Below are 24,464 nucleotides of genomic sequence, written 5' to 3'. Positions count from 1 at the left end.
GCCATTATAAACCCTTCAATGGCAGGGGACAGAAAAAGAAAAAGGAAAAAAAAAAAGAAAAGAAAAGAAACAAACACTGCTGTTTGCAAACTGCTTAGAACTTGCATCGGCTTCCATTAACTGGAAGGCAATTTTCTTGCCAGTTCGGATTTAATTTCATCTCCAACTGCTGGCACTACCCAGAGAACGGCAGGACGGGAGAAACTGTCAGCCCTGAATTGCCTTCCGAAAGGATGGGGCTTTCAGACCTGCAGGGGTGCCTGTGCTCTGTGCGGTGTGTATGTGAGCACATGTTGGTGTGTTCGTGTAAGCATGTGGGAGGCTGTATCAGGAGAGCTCAGAAGTGAAGCCAAGCAGAGAATCAGCTCTGGAAGCCCTTTGCACCTCTGATCCCTCATTGTTGACTGCGCCGCAGACACATTATGTGTGTTTACAGATGAAAAAGCAAAAATAAAACTGACGCTGGCTTTAAAATTCTGTTCAGCACAGCCTTCTGCACTGATTCAAAATGTTTATAAACACAGGAGTTAATGTAATCAGCACTGCAGCAAATACACACCAGGTACACGGTGGAGACAGGAGTGTCAAATGCGCTCCCAGCGCAGAATGACAGGCCTCTGCTGGGGGCTCTTCATCAAACAAAAGCAGCTGAAAAAAATAAAAAAAAGAACAACACTGAGGAATGTTTTAAAGAGCAATTTCTCCCTCCCCTTCTTCCCTCCTTCCAATCCCCTCTGGTAATCGTAATTGTAAAAAAAAATAATATAAGGTACCCGTTCCCACTGAGCCTTTCAAGTCACAGCGCGTGTGCGCGCGGGGAGCCCCTGGAAAGCGGCCACTGCTTGGGGTGGGTGCGGGGACACAGCCCCACGTCGGTGGGGAACTGGTGTGGGGGGGCTCCGGGGGAACATTTCATTCTGGGGGGGCATTTCATACTGGGGGGACTTTTTATTCCAGGGTGACATTTCGTTCCTGGGTGACATTTCACTCTGGGGTGACATTTCTCCTCCATGGCAGGGCGGCGGAGAGGCAGCGCTCCCCTGGGGGCTATCCATCAGCCCAGCCCCATTGTTCCCAGCTGCTGCTGGTCCCGGAGCAGATAGGGGCTGCTTCTACAAAGCTTTGGCCAAGCTGTTGTGCCCTGACTCCAACCCAGCACTCTGCTCAGCCCCGGGGAGCGATGTCTATCTCCTGGCAAGGGAAGACCCCATCCGAAGGGGTTGTGTCGCTGCTGACCCCACACCGAGCCCAGCCTGTGCCCTGCACGTTTTCAGGAAGCCTGTGCTCGACCATGTCAGCCAGTGGGCAGGATTTGGGGAGGTGCACACAGAATGTCCTATTACAGCAGGTTGCTGCAGAGACGTTACCTCACATGTCAGCATCAGCAGAAAACTCTCGCGCTGGCTGAACAGCCAAAATGCTGGGTGAACAAAACAGTGCTCGCTACAAGCAAGCCTTTTTTTTTTTTTTTTTTTTTTTTTAATTCAGCCAAATGTTGTTTCATGCTGTAATTGCAATTTTCAAGAACTATATTAGCATGACAATTTATATAAGTGCCGGCCAAGTTACTATACCACTTCTAGTATCTGTGCCTAAAGCAGATTTCACAGGGGGGGTATAGGAAGGGGCTTGTACAACTTTGGGGGCTCTGTTTGGATGGCCAGCTGCCACCTAAAATGAGATTTTTGCCATCCCCGGATACCAGAAAGGGGTAAATAGCACTTTTGTACAGCACTGGGAATGATTTTCCTTGGAAAAGAGGGGGATTCAGCCCAGCCCAGCCCTTCGGACTACCTGAAGCACAGTCAGCGTGCTGGGTTGTATTTTTCTCTTTGTCTGTAGTAGAATATATTTATAGATTCATGAAAGGGATTTCTGAGCCTCAGAGCCATGCCTGTGCTGATGCATTAGGAGCGGAAAGGACGGGCAACCCTTGCGGCTCCTGCCCTATTATTATTGCAGGCATAAAAAGTATTCAGGGCTCCTGCTCCCACCTCTCTGGCTTGGGACGAGCTTCAGAAACCCACTGCTGGGAGGGTTACAAGCAAGGGAGAAAGAAAAACCGTCTGATACAGCAAAGCAGAAGGCAGCCCCATTAGCCCCTCGCAGGCCATGCACACAGAGACCTCCCCAAATCAAAAAAATGAGTATGATGCAATTAAATATGTTACACATTATGATCTTCCTCCCTTAGAAATAACAAAAAACTGCCAAACCAAAGCATTCTGCTCCTGCCTTTCCTGCTCATGCAGAAGTCCCCTTGGGCTTCACGGAAATTTTGGACTCACAAAAAGCTGCAGAACAGGGGCCCCATGGCACTGTGTAATAAATCTTAGAAGTTAACAGCCAGAACTGTGCCAAATGTGATGGGTTTTGCTTTGTGCAGGGTCCTGAAAATAATACATTCTGGCTCAGTAAGTTAGGCCTGATGCACCAAGGCTAATGGCCCGCTGCCGCTGCTGCTGCTGGCGGATTTACATTTTTGTCTCCTCTGTTCGAAGGCTGTGATTTGGGAGGCCAAGGCCCAAGGCTCTATCAAATCTCCCCGTGTCCCTGAAGGGAAATCCTAATTGTGCCCTAAATCCAGCACTCAAGAGTCACCTTCCTTCGATCGCCTTCCTTCCCTCGAACTTGGTGCATCCGCCACGGCTCTCCTGAGCCACTGCAAGCCCCCAGGAGCAGCGCTCCCCTTCCCAGCCCAGATTTGGGCAGTTTTGGTGTCGGGAACAAACTCAGGATGTCTTTTTGGGGGTGTGCAGGAGGCTTAAAGCAATGTGCTGAGCTCCGGCCTGCCCCCAGCATCTCAGGTGCTGGTGGCAATGTGTTAGAAAGGAGATGGGAGAGCATCGTGCTGGGAACAACGGGAGGTGGACGTGGGAGACCTGGGGCCAGTGGGAAACCTGCCCAGGGTGATTTCTGAGTGAAGCCCTCTCTAAAATGGAGTCGGGAAAAGAAATGATGAGAACCCATGGATCAAGGGGAGCCAGATAAAACACGAGGGCTGGAAAACCAAGGGCTGAAACTACTGCTGAAGGGAGCCGGGGGCTCTCCAGAGCTTCCCTGCCCACGAGGGCAGGGGTTGTGCTCCTGCAGCTGCGTGCAGGAGGCAGCAGGCACGGGGGCAGCAGCCTCTGCTCAGCACTCAGGACCTCCAGAGGAATCCCACTGGCCCTAAAGAACCGTGTATCTTATTGACTAAACCTCATTACTACGTAATAACTTTTGTTATTTTAGACCAAACCTCGCATCCGGCTAATCCGCTTTGTTCCAGAGCTGCCCATCCTTCCCCTGAACGGGAATTAACTTCGAAGGGAATTAAAAGGAGGAGGAGACTGCTGGAGGGGTCCTTCGAGGTGTCTTTTTATAGCTGCTGGCTGCCCCCCCCCCACCTCTGCTTCCCTTCTCCTCGATGTGTGGTATCCCTCCCCACTGCTTCTGTCCTTTTTTTGCTCGCCAGGCATTGATTTGTTCCCGTGTTGTTCTAATGGAGCTTGCAATCAACAGGACTTCTGTTGGCGGTTGTTGTCCTTGCCGTTCACATCTTTGTTTGGGGCTCAGCATCCTCGGCGAGGCCCGGGAGGCTCCGTTTGCAGGCTGAACACCTCCTGAGCAAGGGAGCCACGAAGGCTGCAGCCGTGCCCACGAAACAAGGGCTGCTACGAGGCGGAGGAGCAGAGCCTCCCTCCTCCTGCGTTTCAGCCCTTGTGCTGCTTGGGAAGCCCTTCCCTTCTCGAGGCATGCAGAGCGTGGCCAGAACAGGCTCCTTCCTCCATGAAAACGCTGTAGGTTGGGATTCACACACACAAAAAAAATAAAAAATAGATATATTGGTGAGTGTGGCTGCAGATCCCACGCGCCGGCCGCACGCAGCTCCCGCAGGGTTTGTGTAAGGTGCGTTTACCCGCTGCGTGCCAGCACCGCCGGGGAAATTCGGGGGGCGAGCCTCCAGACCCCCCCAAAACCGGGGGAGAGCCCCCAAAAACCTGGCTGACGAAGCAGCGGAGATGAGCAGGGGACACCTTGGAGAGGCGCCCAGCCTCCATCCTTCCCCCGGCTTTGGGGAACAAAAGGCGGCGGCGAGGAGGCTGCAGAGGAGCCGGGGAGGCACGGAGCGAGGCCGGGGCTCGCCCACAACCTCCGCTCTTCCCGAGCGAGCCCCGGGGCTCCCGAAAGGGATGCTGCGGAGCAGGCAAAGAGTTAACGCGGCTCCCTCCTCCCCGCCGCTCCGCACTGACATCACGGAGGAGAGGGCGAGCGCCGCCGCCTCCGCCCCGCCCGGGAGCGCGCGTGTGAGTGTGAGCGCGGCGCAGCCAGCGGCCGGCCGTGCCCTGCCCGCCCGGGCACAGCCCCTGCCCGGCCATGGAGCTCCGACACCGGCTCGCCCCGGCCCCGGCCCCGGCTCCGACCCCGGTCCCGGCCCCCTGAGCGCCGCCGCCGGGCTCCCGGCGCCCCCCCCCCCCCCCCCCCGCCCCGTACCCCGAGCGGAGGCAGCGGCCGGGGGCTGCTCCCAGCCCAGCCCCGCCGCCGGAGCCACGGCACGGCCCAGGGCTGCTCCCTGCTTCTCTTCGGCTGCTTTACAACACCGATTTTTTTTTTTTTTTGAAAGCTTTTCGGTCTTTTTTTTTTTTTTTTGGAAGGTTTTTGCCTTTTTTTGAAAAGGTTTTTGCTCTTTTTTGAACCTTTTCCCTCTTATTTTTTACCTTCTCCCTCTTATTTTTAACCTTTCCCCTCTTATTTTTAACCTTTCCCCTCTTATCTTTAACCCTTTCCCACTAATTTTTTACCTTTTCCCTTTTATTTTTAACCTTTTCCCTCTTATTTTTTACCTTTTCCCTCTTTCCTTAAACCTTTCCCTCTTCTTTTAACCTTTTTCTTCTTTTTTTTTTCTAACCTTCTCCCTCTTTTTTCTAACCTTTTCCCTCTTTTTTAACCCTTCTTGCTTCTTTTAACCTCTTTCAACCCTTTTCCTTTTTTAACCTTTTCCTTTAACCCTTTTCCTTTTCTAACCCTTTTATTTTTTCCCCTTTCCTTTCTCTTTTAACCTTTCTCCTTTTTCCTTTCCCCTTTTTCCCCTTTTTCCCTTTTTTTTTTCTCCTTCCTCTTTTCACCCTTTTTTTTTCCCCATCCTTTTTTTCTCTCTTTTTTTTTTTTTTTTTTTGGGTGGATTTCCCCTCCCCTCCCAACCAGCCTCCCCGGCGGACATCCCCGCTCCCCTCCGAGCCCCGGGGGACCCCGCGGATGTGCCAAGCTCCCCGGTCCCCCCCCAGCCTCCTGCCTGCTCTCCAGCCGCCCCTATTACCTCTTCACCCTCCCGCACCTCCATTTTTCCCTTTTTTTTAATTTTTTTTTTTTTTTAAGCAGCACCGCGGGCGGGGAGGGCTAAAGGGGGGGGGGGCCAGCGACGCTGCCAGACCGCCCCTTGCCCATTTCTCGGAAGGAACTCTCATGGCTTCACAGCTGCACACAAGTTGCCCTGCATCTTGGTGGACTATCGGAGTTTGCATCCTGGCGGCCGCGCTCTCCCCAGGTGAGCCGCTGCCGGCCGGACCCCCCCCCGGCTCCGGGTCGGGGCTTTTCGGGATGGGGGCAACCCCCCCGTGGGGGTTTTGGGGTGTTTGGGGGGGATGGAGGGTGCTGGGGAGGACGGGAGAGGCTTTTTGGGGTGCGCCTTTGGAGAGGGTGTGGGTGCATCTGGCCGGGGGTGGGAGGGGGGTCGTGGCCGGATCCCCCCCCCCCCGGTGTGGGGAGGAACAAGGCGATGGTTTGTTTGGGAACCGAGGCGGTTTTGTTTGCTTTTTGGGGCTGGAGCAAAGGGCTGGCGAGGCGCAGCAGCCGGGCTGCCCCGGGGAAGGGAGCCACGAGGCTGGGTGCTGAGCCCAGATGCCTCGGGAGGAGGCAGCGAGGTTTCAGCCCCCCCCCCAAAAAAAAAAAAAAAAGCTCCCTGCCTCCTCACGCAGGCTTCCCACGGGCCCTTTTGGCAGCTCCCAGGTCTCCGAGCTTCTTCCCCTGCTTGCTTTGTGCTCGGCGAGCCTGCTTGGGGTTGTTGGGAAGGAGATGGGCAAGGATTTGGGTCGTGTCCCCCCACCCAGGGCTCGGTGCTGCCCTGGGCTCCAGCCCAGCTCTCGGCAGTGGGTGGGTGACCCCCCTGCATAACGTGCCCATTGGGGGGGGGTTGTTCTGCTGGTTCACGCCACCCTGGAGGGCTGTGGAAACGTTCCCATGGCAGGGCGAGCAGCACTTTGGGTTTGCAGGGCTTGTGAATGAGCTGGGAGGTGAAAGCAGGACGCTGGTTTGCTTTTTGGAGGCAATCTGGGGGTGGCTGGGTCTGGAGAGGGGGCAGCGGGCGCGTGTGCCACCCCCGGGCAGGGCGAGGGGCAGCCTGCGTCTGCAGAAGTTGTGGCATTGCCTCTGTTTCTCCTCTTTTGGGGCTAGAGGAGCGGCCAGGCTGGCTGGGCTGGGAGCTGGAAGCAGGGTGGGAGCCAAAGCTCTGGCCACCGGGGCAAACACCAGGGCCTGGGGGCTGTGGGTGCTGGCAGAGCTGGAGGTGGCATCACCCCGGGCACGGGAGGTGGGCAGAGCGCAGCGCCCAGGGGGGGTCCGGCTAAAATGGGTAAAGGCAGGGGTGAAACAGGGGCTGGCTGGGTGAGAAACCAGGAGGATGGGTGAGAGGGGAGAGGGGAGCGAAGAGAAATCCGGGCTGGGTAATGCCTCTGTGCTGCCAGGACAAAGGGATCTGCTGTGCATTGCAAAAAGGGGTGATGGAAGGGACAGCCTGGGGCTCCCTGCATGCTCTGTGCTGCAGGCAGGTGCCTGGCTGAGCTCCGGAGGAGGCTCAAAACTTTCCATGCAGTTCCTCCCGGGGGCTTGCCTCCCTCCTGCCCCTCCACCATGCACAAAACCCTCCCCACGGCCCTGGGAAAGGCGCTGGGGCTGCAGTGACGCGGCGGTGACGGTGCCAGGTTAGCCAGAGGGGGGTTTATCCTCCCCCAAATCCCCGCAGGAATTGCTTCCACCAAGGAGAGACACCGGCAGCGCTCGGGGGCAAGCCTGGCATTTCACCTTGCCCTGCCACGGGAGATTTCTTCTCCCCATTTCTTCTATTTCTGGCTGGCGTTGGGGCTGCGCTGCCAGCACTCGGCCAACCTCGTCTCCTGCCACTCCGTGGTAGCCTGGCAGTTTGTCCTGCCCTGTCCTGCTGACAGCTCCGCCGGCGCGAGCCAGCACTGGGTGCACCCAGCAAAGCGAAGGGCACGGGCAGGAAAAATCCCCCCCCGACCCCATCCGTCGGGATCACGGGGTGCCCTGCAGCCTGCGTGGGCGCCGCTCTCGGCCGGACCAGTTTGGGGGTGGCTGCAGCACATTTGTGAATCTGCCTGGTGCTCGCTGTGCCTTCCTTCACTCAGCCCTCCCCTTCATTCGGGGGCTTCTGCGGGCGCATCCCGGAGCTGCAGGGGGGGGAGCAGCACGTTGGGGTGCTGGGTGCTGCACAAAGCCACCCCGTACTCGTGGCCCTTGCTGGAATTAGGGTCTGAAAGGCACGCCGAGGCAGGTTTGGCAGCGTGTTGTGCCGCAAGAAGCTGGGGGGATGTGTATATATATATATATATAACAAGCCATATGTGAGCGCCGAACGCAGACGGGCTTGCTCATCGAGGAGAAGGGGAGAGGGTAACTTAGGATTCTCTGCTAGAAGTCAATTAGTGGCTGTGGACTTTTTTTTGGGAAATGCTGCTTGGTGCCTAGCACCGGAAGGATGGGAGGAAGGCAGGAGGCACCACGGGCTTTCTGGAAAGCCTTTTGTGCCCGTCTGATCAATGCCATTTGATTTTGTTCCCATCCATGCACACTGCTTCCCCTTTCTGCCAACGTTGCCCTTCTTGCTGACAAGGAAATAGGATTTGCCCGCTGTAGCAGCTGTAAGGAGCCCCTGTAAAAATCTGCTTTACAAATCATCCTTAATGCAGTCGTCTCAGTCATCCAAAAAGGGTTCAGAGCGGGGTTCCTGCAGCCTTCCATGCCCGTCTGCCTGCCTGCTTGGGACCCCTCGCCAGGTCCCACCTGGCTGTGGGATCGGGGTGGCAAGGTGTTAGAGCAAACAGGGGCCGTGGTAAAGCCGTAGGGTGCTGGGGAGGGAAGATCCCCGCCAGCTGATTGTCAGAGGCTGCCAACACTTGTGGTTGGATTTCTGCTTTGCAAGCTGCAACAATCTGCCCGTGTATCCCCGCGTGATGCTCGGTGCAGCTCGGGGTGCAGCCACGAGGAGCACAGGCCCTGTTTTTGTCCCCTCTGGCTGGGGACAAATTCCTGCCTGCCACCACCAGCCACCTCTCGGGCTCAGGCAGGGCCCCGTGAGTCTTTCTCTGCGAAGTGCTTTGAGATCCCCAGCAGGGGAGAGCTGACCCATCCCCTTTAATGTCCTGAAACAGCTTCCAGAAGGCCAAAAGTCGCCGAAGTTTTGCTCAGCCTTTGCTTGGTTCGTTTTTATATTTTCCTGTCCTCCTGAAACTCTGAAAAAACACCACCAGGCCGTGTCAGGCAGCGAGGCAGTGCCCTTGGCTGATGTTTCCTCATTAAACCCAGCTCGCTGCAGTGGAACCGACCCAGCGAGTCCTCACCCGGCGTGAATCGGCGAGCGAGGTGCCGGGAGCCAGCCGAGCCCCCAAGCAGCCAGGGCATGGCTGGGATTTGTGCTCCTCGCTCCCTCTTCCAGCAGCATTAATCACTTTTTGACGAATTTTTAGACCCATTTGCAAAGGGCTGTGCAAAGCGGGGGCATCGCCACGTCGTGGCTAGCGCCAGGCAGGTGTTTGCAGCCAGCTGGTGGCCGACGAGGTGCCGGTGGTGGCGGTGTCGGGCGCATCCCTCCTCGCATCGCATCGCATCGCATCGCCCCTCCTCTGGGCTGCAGCCGGGGCTGGCCACGACGCTGAGTTGCAGGGAGGCACCCAAAGGATCCTCTGGGCACCGCGCACGCCTCAGCTGAATCACGGAGATGGAACCAGAAGAGCCTGTTGGTGTGACCTGCTTCCCACGGCCGTGCGTCCACGGGCACCCCGCGCCCTCTGCTCGGGCCGCTAAGGCTGGGGACAGCGGGGACAGCCCATCCCAAGTTGGCCATGGCAGCCACAAAGCCAGGGGAAGGCTCTTTCCCATCGGCAGCACCCCGGGGTGCTGCACAGCACCGCCAGCCCCGGGGGGAGATGGGGGCAGCACCTGGGAAAAGGACTTTGGGGAAGAGCAGAAGGCTGCACGGAGGAGCTGCTCAGTCCTTGGGGCCTGTGAGAAGAGGTTTGCGTCTCGCAACAGCATTGCTGAAGGTTGTGGTGGCTCTTGGTGTCGTTTTCAGAAGCCAGCAAGGCACAGCGGTGCAAAAAGCAAGAGAGGGACACAGGGGCTGCCACCCCCGGAGATGTTGCCTTCAAAACCACGCCATTAACTGAGGGCAGCGCCGATGCAGGGCGAGCTGGTGCCGCCAGCTGCTGGAGCTGGGACCCAGTTTGCACGTGAGACACCTCCGGTGTTAATTACCACAGCCTCCCCAGCCCAGCACAGAGAATTCGGAGCTCTGTACTGAACCCAGAGCGATGTTGCAGGTGAACGTTTGTTGAAGTAAAGCACGAAGCCTCGTGTGAAATGTTCCTCTGCTTTCCCTCCGCCTGCTGTCGAGCTGCAGGCACCCTCCTGGCCTTTCGGTTTCCTCGGCTCCCAGGGGAGGTTCAGCCCAGGTGAAGGTGACGCACAGAGCATCCAAAGCAGCCTGGCTCCACGGGGAATCCGTGACAGAGGAGGAACTCCTGCCCGAGCTGCCCAAATGCAGAAGTGCTGGCCGCGGGAGGAAGGACAATTCTGCCTGATCTGCAAGTTAAACCCCCGGGCAGGCAGACAGGCACCGCTCTGGCCTTTCAGCGTGCCCCTGTGCCGGGTTTCAAGTCCTCCATTCCCACCCTGTGTCACGCACTAACAGGAGGGAAGTGAAAGCTGCAGGTTCAGGGGTTGTCGTTGCCAGCACTGAGTCACGTTAATGCCCTCTGCTGCCATTTCTGCCTCTCCCTGCCTCCACGGGCACCCGAGGGGTTTAAGGCACTGCTGTCCATTTGCTGTTTCTCCCCGTCCCCGGGGCTGGTAACAGCATTTGCTCAGGCTGGCGTGGTAAAATCTGCAGCAGCTCTCGGCTCTGCAGCAGTCCCGAGGCAGATGAGCAGCAGCTGCTGGTGTGAGAGGGGGAGCACGAGCTGCAGTCCCTGCTCTGTGCCCATCCCAGGCTGCTCGTGCCCCACATGGCACGGGTTTTGGGGAGCTTGGCCAGCGTCTCCGGTCCCTTTGGCTTCTCCGTGGCATGCTGGGGCTGGACCCAACCTGCTGCTGAACCTTCTCGTCTCCGTTCCCCTGCTCTGGAAGGGAAGGGGCTGAAGGAGGTGACCGAAAACCACCGCCCAGGGCTGGCCGGGTGCCTTCCCGACTGCAGGAGATGGCAAAGTGGCTCCGTCTGCTCCCGACCGTGCAGGAATGTGAGGGACAGGCCCTCAAATCACATCACTGCCTCGCAGCGGCGGCAGGTACCAGATGGGCCACCTGGCTCGGAGACAGAAGGTGCTCCCAAGCCTGGTTAGCCACGAGATCTCTGCCTCCATCTCTCTTCTCAGCACTTCTCTCCCTACCTGGGAAACCCCCGTGATCGGACCGAGCTCCAGCCTGGTTTTCCTTTCCCGTGGAAGATCCCGTCCTCCCCTTGTGCTGGAGGGAGGCAGGAGCAGGACAGAGGGGCCATGCAGCAAAGGCGCAGCAGTGTGCAAGGCACGGGGCTGGCACGGCCACCTGAGAGCAAAGCCAGCCTTGTCGGGGGGTCTGTGGCCACGTCACGCAGACACGGCTGTCATTTCTTATGGAATAAGATATCCCTGGACTAAGGGGTGTGCTGGTTGGGAAGGGTTTTCGGGAAGAGAGACAGCCCGAGGAGGAGGTCTGGGGGCCGAGCTGTGGCTAAGGACTCGATGCTAGCACGTAGAAGAGGCTGACAGGACTCGAGAGGCCAAGCAGAGCCCTTTGATGAGGGGATGTTGTGCCGAGTGTCCTAGCAAAGCCGGGGTTACACCCCGTCCCTGACGGACAGAAGTCATAGAGCAGGGGAGAGTTTAATACGATGAGCGGGGATTACTGGAGGCAAACACGGAGCTGGCTAGGTGAGGAGAAAGGTCGGCATCTCCGTCACCGTATTCTCACCGTTTCTGTGCTGAGCAGCTCAATATTTCGCCGTGGTGCTGCCTGCATGAGGCACGGCGGCACTCGGGGCAGGGGCGAACAGCAAGGGCGGAATGAACCCTGCCCGTCCTTGACCAGCCCACAGAAACTGCCCGAGCTCAGAGTCCGGGGCTGGCTGAGCTATCAACGCCCCGTGGCGTCACAGCTTGCCCCTAGCCCAAACCAAACTGAGACCCCTTGTAGCCCAGCCCTGAGTCACCTCCCCACCAGAGCCCTTGTGCTGATGCTCTGCGTAGAAGTCTGTTCAGGGGCTGGAAGTGCACCCCAGGAAAAAAATCTCCCCTGCTCCAGGGAGCTCCCAGCACGCAGGCTCCTGCCTGTGTCGCCTACCCAAGGCCTGTGCCACTTGGGGCTGTCGTGGTTTGGCGGAGCGCAGCGGGGACGGCGGCACCAGCTGCTCGTGCTGGGGCTGCCCGTGCTCTTCCCATCATCGGCACAGGGTTTCGGCACCGACCGGCTTCTTGGGGACGCGGGGGGGAAGCGAGGCTGTGCCCATGTATAGGCATTTTGGAAAGGGCCGTGTCGCACGGCAGCCTCCCTGCCATCTCCTAATTCGGATCAGCTGCCGCCGTTTCCACGGGATACGGGACCCCTCTGGGCTCTGCTGGCAGTGCTGCTGGGTGCTGCAGTCTGTGGTGTCCCCCCCGCTGGACACGCTCAGCATCTCACTTGGGAGGGCTGAGCTCATGTTCTTGGATTTTGGGGCTGAGAGCTGGGGGTTAGGGGCTGAACGGGGTGGTCGCAGCACAGCTCGGGGGGGCAAAACCTGCAGGACACCGACCGGCACGGCTTCAAAGCCAAGCGTGCCGCTCCTTGTGTCAGAGTGCACATGGTTTCTTACGAAAGCCTGGAGAAAAAGCTCCTGGCTTTTCCCTTCGAGGCCAGGGTTATGAAAGGCACTCGTGCACCAACACGTGAACCGACACGCAAGCGCCACTTCTGCTCCGGTGCTTGCCCCAGCGCGGGCACGTCCAGCCCGCGGGCAGCACTCCGGGCACCCTGTGCTGCTTTTCCCCTGGGTCCCGGGGGTATTCAGCAGAGGGGACGTGCTGCCATGGCTCAGGACACCTTCAGCATGGCCCAGCTCAGCTCCTGCTGCAGGAGGACGTGAGGCCCAGGCAGCAGCATCGCCCTGCTGCAGGCAGGGACAGCCTCTGGATATCCACTGCGTGCTGAAAGGGGACCTGCATGAGGCCTGGAGCTCTCTGGTGCAAGTTTGGTGCAGATTTTTTCTGGTGATGGGTCTGAGCTTGCCAAACCTACCTCAGCGGGAACCCAGGGACGGGGCAAGGCTTAGTGGGATCTCCTTGCAGAGGGATGATTGCAGCGCGCTGTGATCTCGAGAGGCGGCTTGTTTGGGGATTTGCTTGGTGCTCTGATGTCTGATGGGTGTGTTCGTGTATCCCTTTGATACAGGCGGAATGGGATCCTCCTGGGAGGATGGCAGCAGTCCTGGAAGGAGGTGGGAGGGAAGGGAAGGAGAGAGGCTTGCACAGAGCACAGCTCGTAAAAAGGGGAATGCTGTCAGAGCCCGAGGACCCGGGGGCAATTAGGGGCAGAGTTACGCAGAAGGAGTGCTGCAGCGGTTGCAGAGGATGGGGATGCTCCAGCAGGGTCTGGTTTATCCTCAGGAACCCAGAGAGCAAGGCTGAGGACTTTGCATCTCCCCCTGTGGCCGTGCAGGGCTGCTTCACCTGCACTCTGTCAGTGGGGTTTCCTAGACGGCTGCCCAAAAGGGACCTGGCCTCGCTCCCCGCTCTGTGCAGGGACAGAAGCATTAACCAGCAGGGACATTAAATTATCAGAAATTAAAACTGGCATGGTGATTCAGAGCAGGGTGCCTCCTGCATCCCCCTGCCCCAGAGCCCAGGTGGCCTTGCCGTGCAGCAGGGCTGGGACATGCTGCTAGAGGGGTGGAAAAACCACGCGGGGCTGTGCCGGCTCCAGGGCCATGTCCTTCACTCGACATCCAGCAGCAGGTCCCTGATCTCATCCCCGCTGCGTCTGGTTACAGGCTCGGGCTCCCAGCCCAGTAATCCTGGCTGCAGATCCCGGGGGGGTGCCGTGTCACCTCCTCTCCCCGGGACCTTGTCCCAGGCGCAAGCAGGGGCAGCGCCGGAGTCACCCCCAGGATTCAGGGGAGCTGCTCTGCCTTTGGGACTGGTCCAACTGGGAGATGCACCAGCAAGCTGCCAGTGGGAGAGCCTTTATCCCCCGACCCCCCAGCCCTGCTTGGAATTCGACTTTGCCACCTACAAGGGCAGGATGGGGATAGGAACGCATTCTCCGGGGCTGATTTTTCCACTTATCACTCTCTAGAAAGTCTATTCTTTCTTTTTTCCTTGGCATGGCAGGAACAGACTTTCAAAAATGTATCCTGATTTTTAAATACTCTTTTCGCCTGTGGTGTAAATACTAAGATGTGTTTTTTTGTTTTTTTGTTTTTTTTTTTTTTCCTCTCCCCTCTCTCCTGGAGTTTAAAAATATCGCTAGCCTGGGGAGGTGCATCTTCCAGCGAGATTTATAGCGGCTGCTCTCAAGTGATGTGGAAAATGAGCCTCCCTCTGCCCCATCCAGCCTGGCACCTTCCAAGAATTTATTTCCTTTATTTGCGTGAGCCTAGGAATACTTAGAGGCTGCATCTCCGCCCAAGCACTCTAATTATTGAAGTTTTGTTTATGGCCAGGCTCTGGGGAGGCGAGTAGGTCCGGGCTGCCAATACCTGCCTCGTCTGGGTAACCAGACATTATGCTGTTGGGCCTGTGTGTAGCAGAGCATCATGCCAGAGCCATAGATAAACTCTCTCTAGGGCTGCTTTTGCCTCAAAATCTGCTCCCAAACGGCCTTGAGCCCCATGGGACTGGCTGTGCACGGGGCAGGGAGGCAGCTGGGCGGGCGCGGGGTTTGTCCGCACGTGGCCTCTCCTCCAGACAGAGCGCAGCCGGGTGAAGTCTCCTCGTGGTGCCGGGGAACAAAAGCTGCTCGGAAGGGGGAGGAAGGAAGGAGGGGGAGTTTCCCTCTTGCTCTTCAAGGCGACCCGGCAAGGTCGGAGCGAGGCCCGCTGTGCAGATGCTGCCTCAGCCGTGCCCTGGCTGCGGCTAAGGGGAGGACTCCAGCTCGCAGCTCTGCTGCTATCGATCCCAGGCCTTTCACAGGCTCTAAATTCACCTCAGAACTACGAGGCTAAAGTCATTCTTTTTGGATACGTGGCTATTCTGCATCTTTGCGGGCCCATGGTGCTCGCTGGCAGCGGGTGGACCCGCTGCCTCACGCCGGCTTCCACCGGGCGTGAATCAGCTTTTACTTCAAGGGAAAGCTTGGCCTGGAGGTGATGGCAAAGGCAGGCTGAGCTCAGGAGGGCTGGCAGCATTTCTTGGCTTTGCCACAAGCTCCCTGGAATATCCTTGGCCAGTTCCTTTCTCCTCGGTGTGCCTTGCCTTGTCCGGAGCTGCTGCTGGCTGTCCTCGTCTCCTACCCCGCGTCAGGGCGCCTCGCCATGCCCACGTGCCTCCCTTCGAGCTGGAGATCATCTAAAAGGCACGGGGGAAGGCGACTCCCCTTTCTTCTGCCATTTTCCTCAGCCTGCCGAGATCGCACAGCTCCCTGCCCAGGGATTTTAGAAGACAATTAGACTTGAGAGCGGTTTTGCACAATTTGCACCAACGCTCTGCCAGGGTTTCTGAGTGCGCGCTGCGTGGGTTGGAGCCGTGGAGGTGGGAGGACGCAGTCCATTGCCTTCCCTGCCTGCTTTCATTCAAAGGCCTTCTGATTTCCACCCCACTAACGCTGCATTTGGGTCACTTCTGGCTTGCAGTCATTACCTGGGGGGGTGTTTTGGTGGTAGGTGAGGGGTGCAGAGATGCTCGGTGCAAAAGCAAGGGAGCAGCGGGCTGAGCCCCAGCCTCCTGCTGCAGCCCCCCCTGCCCCGGCTGGCAGTGCTCCATACCTGGTGAGTTATTACAAAAGCCTTGTCGGGACAGAATGGAAAGTTTAAAGTTCGATAATTGTTAATTATTACCCGTGCTTCCCGTGAGACCTGCTGGAAGAAGAAACAAACCCTCACATGCCTCTGTGCTGCAGAGGTGTTTTGTGGGCCATTTGTCTCTGTCCTGGCCACGCCGAGGCCTTCCTCGCTGCCTTCTTCTGCCTCCAGTGGGATTAATAAAGAGCTGCTGGAGAGCTTCTTATCTCCGAGCCGAATAATGTTTGTAATACGGGGAGGGGAGGCAGCTTTGATCCAGGAAGAGAGCAGGGAGGGAAAAAAAAAAAAAAAAAAAAGGGCTATTGGGGCAGGGGGTGCGGGGCAGGCTGGGCTGTGCTGCTGCGTGGGAAGCTGGCACGGCTCTGCTGCTGTGCTGAACCTGTTCTGCAGAGACGAGCTGTGGGTTTTAGGGCTTGCCGGGTTGGGGAAGAAAGGGCTGGAGCAGCTCCAGGGCCGGCACGCCAGCCCTGCGCTCCGCTCCGCTGGGGGCTGTGGCTGCGCGATTCCCTCTTGCAGCCCAGCCCGGTGAGAGGGCCGGGAGCCCGCTGGCCGTGGGAGGCTGGGTTTGGCTCTTTGTTGGTAAAGGCGTGGGTTCTGGTGGCGGAGGAACCCAAACACCTGGGGTTTGTACCCATTTCTGTCGCTGCCCCCCCCCCCCCAAGCTGGCTGGGGCGAAGCGCTGTGCCTGCTTGGAGACCTGCTCTCATCACCGAGCACCTTTGGGGTGCCACAACCCACAGCCTCCCGAGGGGTCTGACCCCGAGCAGAAACCCAAAATCCCAGGGCGGGGGGATGGAGCTGGGGGTGCTGCGGACGCCCCCATCCGAGCCTGGAGGCTGCCGAGCGCCTCCCGCTCCCTCCTCCCGGCCGCATCCAGGCTGGCAGCAGCAGGAGCCCGGAGGCGAAGGGCCACACCTGAGAGGCAGGACGGGCTCCGGCTCTTCTCACGGGTGTGGGTTGGGAGCCGGTTGGGCCAGGCCAGGCCCCCCCTCGAGGCCAGGAGCCCCGTTCCCGTGCCAGGGCTGCAGGAAAGGCAGCAGCGTGGCGCAGGGAGGAGCGTTTGGCCCCCGTGCATCCTCCCCGTGCGCCAGGGGGACGTGCTGCACATCTTCCCACACGTAGTCTGTGATTTTTGGGTATTTCCAGGAAGGTCTGGGTGTTTAGTGGCTCCAAAGTCCCGTGCCACAGCCCCATGTAATCCCCAGGGGGATTAGCAGCCCGGTTTTATCGTCACCCATCCCAGTCTGAACCCCTCTGGGAGACCCAGCAGCAGCTGAGCCCTGCGCCCTCCCACTCTGTGATCCCCCCAACCGAGGTTTGGGGAGGGCAGGAGGATGCTCCACGGGCCTGGCAGCACCCAGCTCGCCCCATAGGATGGGGAGTCCATGGGTGATGGGTCCCAGAGGGTTCCTGCCCCTCGGGAGGGGAGCACACAGGTCCCCCCGTGGGCACGTCCCTGTCCCCGCGGCGTGCGGCCATGGCCCCGCATCGCTCCCCCTGGGGTGGGCTCCGGCCGCCCAGGACCATCTGTTCATTTTCGGCCCGTTGCCGTGGCGACGGGGAGGCTTTGAGCTGGGGTTTCACCAGCAGCAGCGGTTGGGGGAACGCCGGGAAAATAACACAGGCGGGGAGAAGTCTTCCTTTTCCTGGGCGGAAATGGAGGGGAGAGGGAGGGATCCAGCCACGGAGCCTGCGTCCTGGCCCCTGCCTCCCCCCGATGCTCCCATCCCGCTCCCAACTCCAAGACGCACGATATCAGCGTGCACCCAGCCAGGGAGCACCCGTTTTGTCCCCATTGTCCCCTCCAAGCCGTGGCAATGTCCCTGTCCCACCACTTTCTACCCACGGTGGCTCCCCAGGCTGCAGCCACAGCTGCGGTTCCAAGCCAGGGGACGTCCCCAGCGTCTGCTCGCGCTCAGCCCTGGCAATGGGAGCAAAATTTAGGGTTTCTGCGTGCCAGGGTGCGTTGGGGCCCCTCCTCTCGCCATGCAAAGCCTGCGGTCGCAGGGGAACACGTCTGCAGGTGGGCAAGTGCTGGCAAGCGGGCTGCGAGCTGCACCCCGTGCTGCCTGCTCTGCCCCGGCACCGGAGGCAAAAGCGAGCTGGAGGAGGCTGGGGAGAGTTTGGCCGTGGGGTTTTACACACAGGGTCGCTGCTCAGAGCGAGCTGCCCCTGGTTTTTTGCATTAAATAAGTTCAGGGCAGAGAGTGAGGCTGGTCTGCCCCTGTCTGTACATGGGTGCGTGTATCCGCGCATGGCTGCGTCTAATTCGAGTGGAAATGGCTTTTAAAAAGCAAACGAAAGAGGAAGCAACAAATAACTATCTGCTTGTAGACGGCGAGATCCGGGCTAACGTGTGACAGACGAAAATGAAGCGAACGCAAAGTGACAGATTGACAGAGAGACAGACATGTTTGCGCGCCGCTTCAGCATCCTTGTGGAAACAGGAGATAATTCGGGTTGCGGAGGACCTCGTCAGGTCGCCTGCCTACCTGCCGAAGCAGACGGCTGTGCTAAATGCCTTTTTTTGAACCAAATTCCCGTGGGAGAGGCCAGCGCAGGGCCGTGCATGGGATCGGCAGGCAGGAGCCTGTTTTTTGGTGCCCACGAGCCAGGCGGGGGGCAGCAGGCATCGGGGAAGCTCGCCCTCCCCGCCTGGGTGCGATGCTGGCTGGAAAGGCAGCCGGGGCTGCTCGATGATGAGGCTTTTTGTTTGTTTTTACTAAATCTAGGGAAACGGGATCGATTAAGTGAGTTATCGCTGTGTACCTTGCGCTGGAGGCCTGCCGTGCTGGCTGCCGTCCCTGCTGGGGGATTTTCTCTGGCTTTAAGGTTTCCACTGGACGTGTCCCTGGACCTGTCTGCTCCCGGGGCAGGAGGGGGCACTTGGGGCCAGAGCCGAGCCTGCAGCCCTAAATACAACCCCAGTGGCCCAGCGATTGCTGTGGGAAGCAGAGAACCAGCCCCGTGGCCCTTAGGAACACGGAGCTGGCATAAAGTCACCTTCCTCCCTCCTCTCGTGTCCCAGATCCGAGTGCAGCAGGGCTGAATGTCACCTGCTCCCCTGGGACTCGCGATTTACAAGCGCTCATCCTGCGCCTTGTTTGCAGAGCAAATGCCCTTTTCCTGCTGGCTCTGCCCTCCCCGCGGCGGGGAATCAGCATCTTCTGGGCTCGAAGCTTCTCCCAGATTTATGAGCTTGCTCTTCACCTTGAGAGTACAGCTTCCTCGCCCCGAGACGGGTCTGAAACCCAAAACACCGCTTGCTGACTTAAGCAAACACCATTGATCCCCCAGCAAGTCAAATTTCTTCCTTTTTGTCTATTTTAGGACGCGAGTTGTTGAGGTTCTGTTGTTGGCCTTTCCGGGTTTCTCTTTTCCTCTGCTGTCAGAGAGTCCCAAAATATTCTGAGCAAAATCAATACGATGTGAAGAGAACTCTTCGGTAACACAGGTGGGACGTCGCCTCCTTGCCAGAGACCAAAAGGAAAAGAAAACATGAAAAAAAACCCTCCTCCCGGCTCCCTCTCCCCTTGAAAAGCAGCATTCGTTAATTGGCTTTTAATCTGGGGGAGAGGAGAGCCGTTTGCATTGAATTGGTAATAGGGGATAATATCCTACCCCGAGTGATGGGTTATTTGATCTCTGGGCATCAGAAACCCGAGCGTACGGCTGGGAAACTGGGGGCAGGGACGCCAGGAGCACGGCTGCTTTGTGATTTCTGATCACAATTAGAAATAAAACGGGGAACAATCACCTGTCCTCTTGCTCCAGGGCATCAGGCGACACTGGGAAGCCCGGGGAAAAGCCTTCAAAGCATGGCACGGGGCGCACGGGTGGCGTTAGCATCCCCCAGCCACGGGTGGCACGGGGCGAGCTGGGGCTGCGGGCACAGCCTGGCTGTGAGCCCCGGGATGCTGCAGGAGGAGCACGAAATGGGCAGTGCTGGCCTGGGGGCTCTGCCTTTGCCTCCCACCCACATCCCACACTTGTGTCCCTGCTGTCCCTGCTCAAAGCTGAGCGATGCAGGAAGGTGTCTGCGTGGCTTCCTGCGGCTGCAAGCTCTGGGTGCTGGCTGAGCACCGCTCAGCGTGGTCCCACCACCCCACTCTCACCTCATTTTACATCCCCAAACATCATTTCCAAGCCACGGCCACCACCCTCCTTCGCCGAGGGAACAAAAGGGCTGAACCAAGCGGCAGCACCTCACCCTCCTGGAGCCGTGCGAGCTCTCCAGGCTCTGCAGCGGGGTCTGGAGGGGAGAGCATTGACGTGAGCAGCCCTGGATGGGGCTGTCGGTGGCTCGGCCCCGTGTTCCCAGCAGAGATCCCCCCCAGCAGCAGCGCTGCGCCCAGTGACACGTGCTCTGAAATGCCTCCTGGCTGCCCGCTGACTCAGGAGCGCATGGGAGGCTCGCTGGGGACGACACCATTCCTTCCCGGCTGGCTCCGTTTGGTTTTGCTTCTTGCTGCAGCTGCCTTCGGAGCAATAAATAGCTGTGGATCCTGCTTGTGGTCTGCGCGGAGCGGTTAATATTTAATCGGAGGGCTGGAGCTGGATTCGGTTGGTCGGCGAAACACGAAAATCACTTTTTCTGGTTGTAGAGCTAGGCAGCTAGGGCCAGCCGTTCCGAAAAGCTCAGGGTCAGCTTTTAATTGATCGGTGGTTCTCAGCTTGCAGCGTGCTGCTCGGTGACAGGTTTCCCAAACACCTCGGGTCCCAGCAAACCACCTTACCAAACGCCAGAGCAGCTGAAATGCCTGGCACCCAGCGAGGAGTATTATTTATAGAAGTGCTGTGTCCCTTCTCCTGCTCCTCCTCGGGGTTTTCCTGCAGGTCTGCTCGCACGGTTGGATGCAGGTGGGAGGGAGAGGACCTGGCTTTCCCAGCGAGCCTTCCCTCTGGCTCTGGTGGCGTTAGGCAGCCAGGCTTTGCACAGCCATTAGTGCAGAAACCCTGCCGCAGGCTCCTGGGGGAGAAAAGCTGAGCTTTGATTCCCCCATTTGCAATTCTGGCCACTGAGAGAAATGTTTGCAGCGGGCACCTCTGGTTGGAAGCATCCTGGGCCCCGCAGCCAGACCATCTGGGTCGTTGCTTTACCGTTCCCCACAAAAAGCCACCTTCGGGCCAAGGTCAGCCCACAGAAGAGGCACGCAGGTTTTTGGGGGGCCCGTTGCCAAGCTGGAAGGTGGCAGCTGAAGCATTCAGAGGCGAGCATCCAGCAGCTCTCCTTGTCCCCAGCCCGGAGCCTGAGGCAGTGCCACGGGCAGGATACCACCCAGCAGCCCGGCTGCAGCATCCTGCCCCTCCCGGGCCCCGGGGAGCTTCTCTTCTCCTCTTCTCCCTTCTTTTGGAGAGGCGCTGGCACGCTAACCTTCAAACCTTGCTGCTCACCTCCAGCTACAGCCTCTTTCCAGGGAGACGGGGGCGAACCCTGCCCGTGCTGGGAGCCACCAGACCCCACAGCTCGCGCCCAGCTGCTGGCTCCTTGCGCCCCTGCGCAGCGCCCACGCGGGCTCCCGCTCGCTCCCGTTGGCAGCATTTCCACCCTGACTCGGGCTCGCTTTAGGAATTTGGCAATCCGTGGAGATCTCCAGGACGTTTTGCAACGCGAGGCCTCTGCATTACCATCCCCTGGGAATAAGCAGCGGGACGGCCGGGGCTTTACCCAGCTGCTGTTTGCCTCGTGTAGGAGGGCACGGTTTGTTTGCGAGAGGCACTGAGCGCCGGCACGTCAGCTCTGCTTCCTGCTGATGGGAACATCGGTGCCTGCAAAAAAACAGCGCCTGGATTAGGACAGGGAGGCCAGCAGCCCACCCGCAGGGGTCAGAGCCTTGTCAGGTCTTGTTTCTGCAGGAGCAGGGCGCTGGGTGCCGGCCGTGCCGGTGGGTGCAGAGCTGGAGCTGGGGCTGCAGCACGGCGCTGGACCAAGGGCAGCAGCTGCTGGGGGTGGCTGGAAGAAGAGGGAATGCCGGGGATGGGAATGCAGTGCTGGGTTTGGGGTTTTTTCACCACTGGTAGAGGCAGCGGGTGCCTGCTTCCTACCGTCGTTAGGCTGGGACGAGCCCACCGGGCCACGCTCTGGTATCGTTGCCCTGGGGTCTCCTTGAGCTGTTGTTCAGGCCATAAAAGAAGCAGTGAATGCACCTGGAAAATGCATTTTCAGAACGCGCTTTCTGAAGCCAAGAGAAGACCCGCACCCTTTACAGCCCCACCAAATCGCTGCCTCGTCCCCTTGACCGGACAAAGCATGGAAATGCTGCAGATTAGGGCAGATTTTACGGTTTTCCCTAAATATTGCTGGTGTCCTGGGTGCCAGATCCATTAGAGATGTCAGAGGAGGAGCAGGGAAAATCCTGTACGGGTTCTGGAGGCCATGTGGGCCAGGTCTGCTGCCGTCTGCCACCTCGCACGGCCCCATCCATCGGCGTGCAGGGCAGGATCCGTCCCCATCCCCTGCACAGGCACGAGGGGAGGTGAGGGTTACAGGGAGGGCTCGGCTCTCCCTCATCCCCTCATCCTTTGTTCTGGGCAGGCTGCTGAGGTTTGGGGATGGAGATCAGGGAGCAAACAGCACAAAATCTGTCCGTTAGCACCGTGCGGCGCTGATTTTTGGTTGCAGCAACCATTCTGTTCAGAACTCTGGTTTCGTAGGAGTCAATGAAAAATAAAACCGAGGGAGCAGGAGCGGTGCTGGAGCCCGGCGACGCTCCTCGGCCGTGAAAGTTGCCTCTCTCCAAGCCTGGATTTTCACTTCAATTTGCCACAGGCGGCGGGATCTGACTCGGAGCGCTCATTAGCATAGAAATGCTGTTGGTTGCTCTGCATTCCTGGCCCCATCGCTTTGTTCCTGCTCATGGCAGGAGCCCAGATGATAAAACCAACCCCCCGCCCGGCCCCCCCTTCCCTCAGCTCTGCCGAGCCCCCTCCCTGTGCTCAGGGATGCTCGGGGTGGGGAGAGGGGACAGATCCCTGGGGATGGGGATGGGAAATGGGGATGGGGTGAGAGAGGAGAATAGGGATGGGGATGGGGATGGGAAATGAGGAAGGGGCTGAGAAAGAGGATGGGGATGGGGACGGGGGTGCAGATGGGGATGGGGATGAGGAAAGAGGATGGAGATGAGGACAGGGATGGGAATGGGGGTGGGAACAGGGCTTGGGGCCAACTGCCGTGACCTCCTGCAGTGTGACACCGCTGACCGAGGCGGGAGGGAGCTCGGTGCCTGGTTCCCCTGGCGGATTAGCCAGCAGACAGCAGACATCTGCGGGGAGTGGGGCAGGGGGCAGGGCTGCCGTCTTTTGTTGTTGCTTTTCCGCTGCATGTGGCCAGAATATAGGTCGCCGCCTGCACAATGGGTTCGTGCTGTCTTTGGGGGGGGTTGCCTCTGCTTTCCCCAAGCAACGATGGAGGAAAATCTTGGCTTTGCCCTGGGTCTGTGCCAGGTGAACGTCCCGGTGCCCAGGATGTGTCCCCGCTCTTATTCCCGATCTGGGCGCGTATTTTGGGGCAAGAATCCTCACTTTGCCTCTTTTTGCCAGCAAGAAACGGCGAGCGAGGCTGGGAAGTGCGGGGCTGTGAGGTAGGGTGTGTGCCTCCGGGAAGGAAAGGAGCTGATGGACCACGGGGGGATGTTTGGGAGCCTCCCCTTCCTGCTCCTCCTGAGCCTTTGCCGAGGTGGGGAGCAGCAGCAGGCTGGGGGTCACAAATTCCTCCCCTAAAGCCAACACAGCTGGCTCAGCGCTGCCTCCACCTGCGGAGGGGCCGAGCATCGTTTTACAAAGGCTGGACTGAGCACGGGGCCGAAGGCTTCATCTTTTAGAGATGAGTTGGGAACGTGATCCGCACGCAGGGTCAGTTTTCAGAGAGGGGCAGCTTGCAAAGGGAGAAGGGAAAAGCCCAGAGCTTGGCTTAGAAATCAGGGTAGGAAGTCACCTCTGCAAAAAACGTAGAGTTTTCTACAGAGAGGGCAGGGTTTCTTCTCCTCTCACCTTTCTGCCCCTGCAACCTCAGGAGCATTTCCCTGGGTTGGTGTCACATCCTGGAGATGCTCAGGAGCTCTGCGTTGTGGAAGATGGGCCCTTTCATGGAGCCTTTCGGTCGCCCCTTGTGCCTTCCCCCATTTCTTGGTAGTGTTTGTGTGACAGGAAGGGAAAACACAGGGATGGGAAATTAAATCTGGAGGATAGATGAGAGATTTATTAATTTATGAATATGGCAGGACTAATTAATGTCTCTCCAAGATTCATCTCCTTGCCTGGGCTCCCGCATGCCAGTGACTCAGTCCCAGGAGTCACATTAAAGTGATGGAGAGGCTGAGAGGAGCTTCATGAGGGGAATGAAGAGCAAAGCACGCAGCCTGGGCAGGCCGGGCATGATGGCAGAGAAATCTGTGGCTAAGTTAGAGCAGGAGGAACCAGGCAGGAGCTGAGCCATCGCCTCCCTTTCGGCTTCTTGTGCCCACCAGGGGTGATGTGGGGCAGGGGAGAGCCCAAACCCAGTGGGCTGGTGTCCACAGCCCAGGAGGGTGGGTGTCTGTTCATCTAAAGGAGCTGTTTTATCCAAAAGCTGAAGTCCCCGGCTGCTTCTGGCAGCAGCTGACGTGGATTTCTAGCTGCTGGAAGGCCTCGCTCTCCTTTCACTTCTGCTCCTGTTAATGTGCGATTTAATGTGAGGATGGGCAGAGCCCTGCAGCCCCTCGGGATGCCAAAACATGCTGATGAATCCCTTGGCTCCAGCCCCTGGCGTTACCAATGAAAAAGCCATTTGTCCTCAGCACACAGCCCCTTCAGAAACGCTCGGTTCATTTTCTTCTCCATCACCTTCAGCGCGGCGAGGCCCGGGACTCCATTTAAAACCTATTTGAACAGTGGCTCAAAGGCCCCACCACGTCTTGGTGAGGTTCTGCAGGCCGGGCATCTCGCCGGCGACTTTACCACATCCCCTACAGACCTTTCGCTCCGTTTCCACTTCATGAAAAAGCGAAGGCAATGGGCTGGGATCAGTTTTCAAACCACCTCGCCGTGTACTGCGAGGGGCCTTGGGCCTGATCCTTCCTCAGCAGGCAGCAGCAAACAAAGGCAGCCGGGCTCTTTGAAGAGCCGTGGCTCGAAAAGCCTCTGGTGGTGCTTTTTGTTGCTGGGCATCTTCGCCTTCGTGTTTGTGATGTTTCGAGGCTCTGTCAGCAGGGGAGGGCTGCTGCAGCGGGATGGGGTCAAGGGAGCA

The 24,464-nt window shown here is 58.5% G+C and overlaps 1 protein-coding gene across 1 annotated transcript in view; it reads left to right on the top strand.

Moving 5' to 3' along the window:
- Nucleotides 1-5,445: 5,445 nt before the first annotated feature.
- The window catches only part of NECTIN1 (nectin cell adhesion molecule 1), a gene marked incomplete at both ends in the record, with an annotated part of 79,542 nt that continues 60,523 nt past the window's right edge, over nucleotides 5,446-24,464 (top strand). Inside the window, 1 exon segment of the mRNA XM_084301553.1 lies at nucleotides 5,446-5,527. Within this exon segment, the coding sequence (XP_084157679.1) occupies nucleotides 5,446-5,527 (82 nt within the window).

The sequence above is a fragment of the Netta rufina genome (genome assembly GCF_964035555.1).
Source record: "Netta rufina genome assembly, chromosome: 25".
Classification (NCBI taxonomy): domain Eukaryota; kingdom Metazoa; phylum Chordata; class Aves; order Anseriformes; family Anatidae; genus Netta; species Netta rufina.
This window is presented reverse-complemented; position numbering and strand designations above follow the sequence as displayed.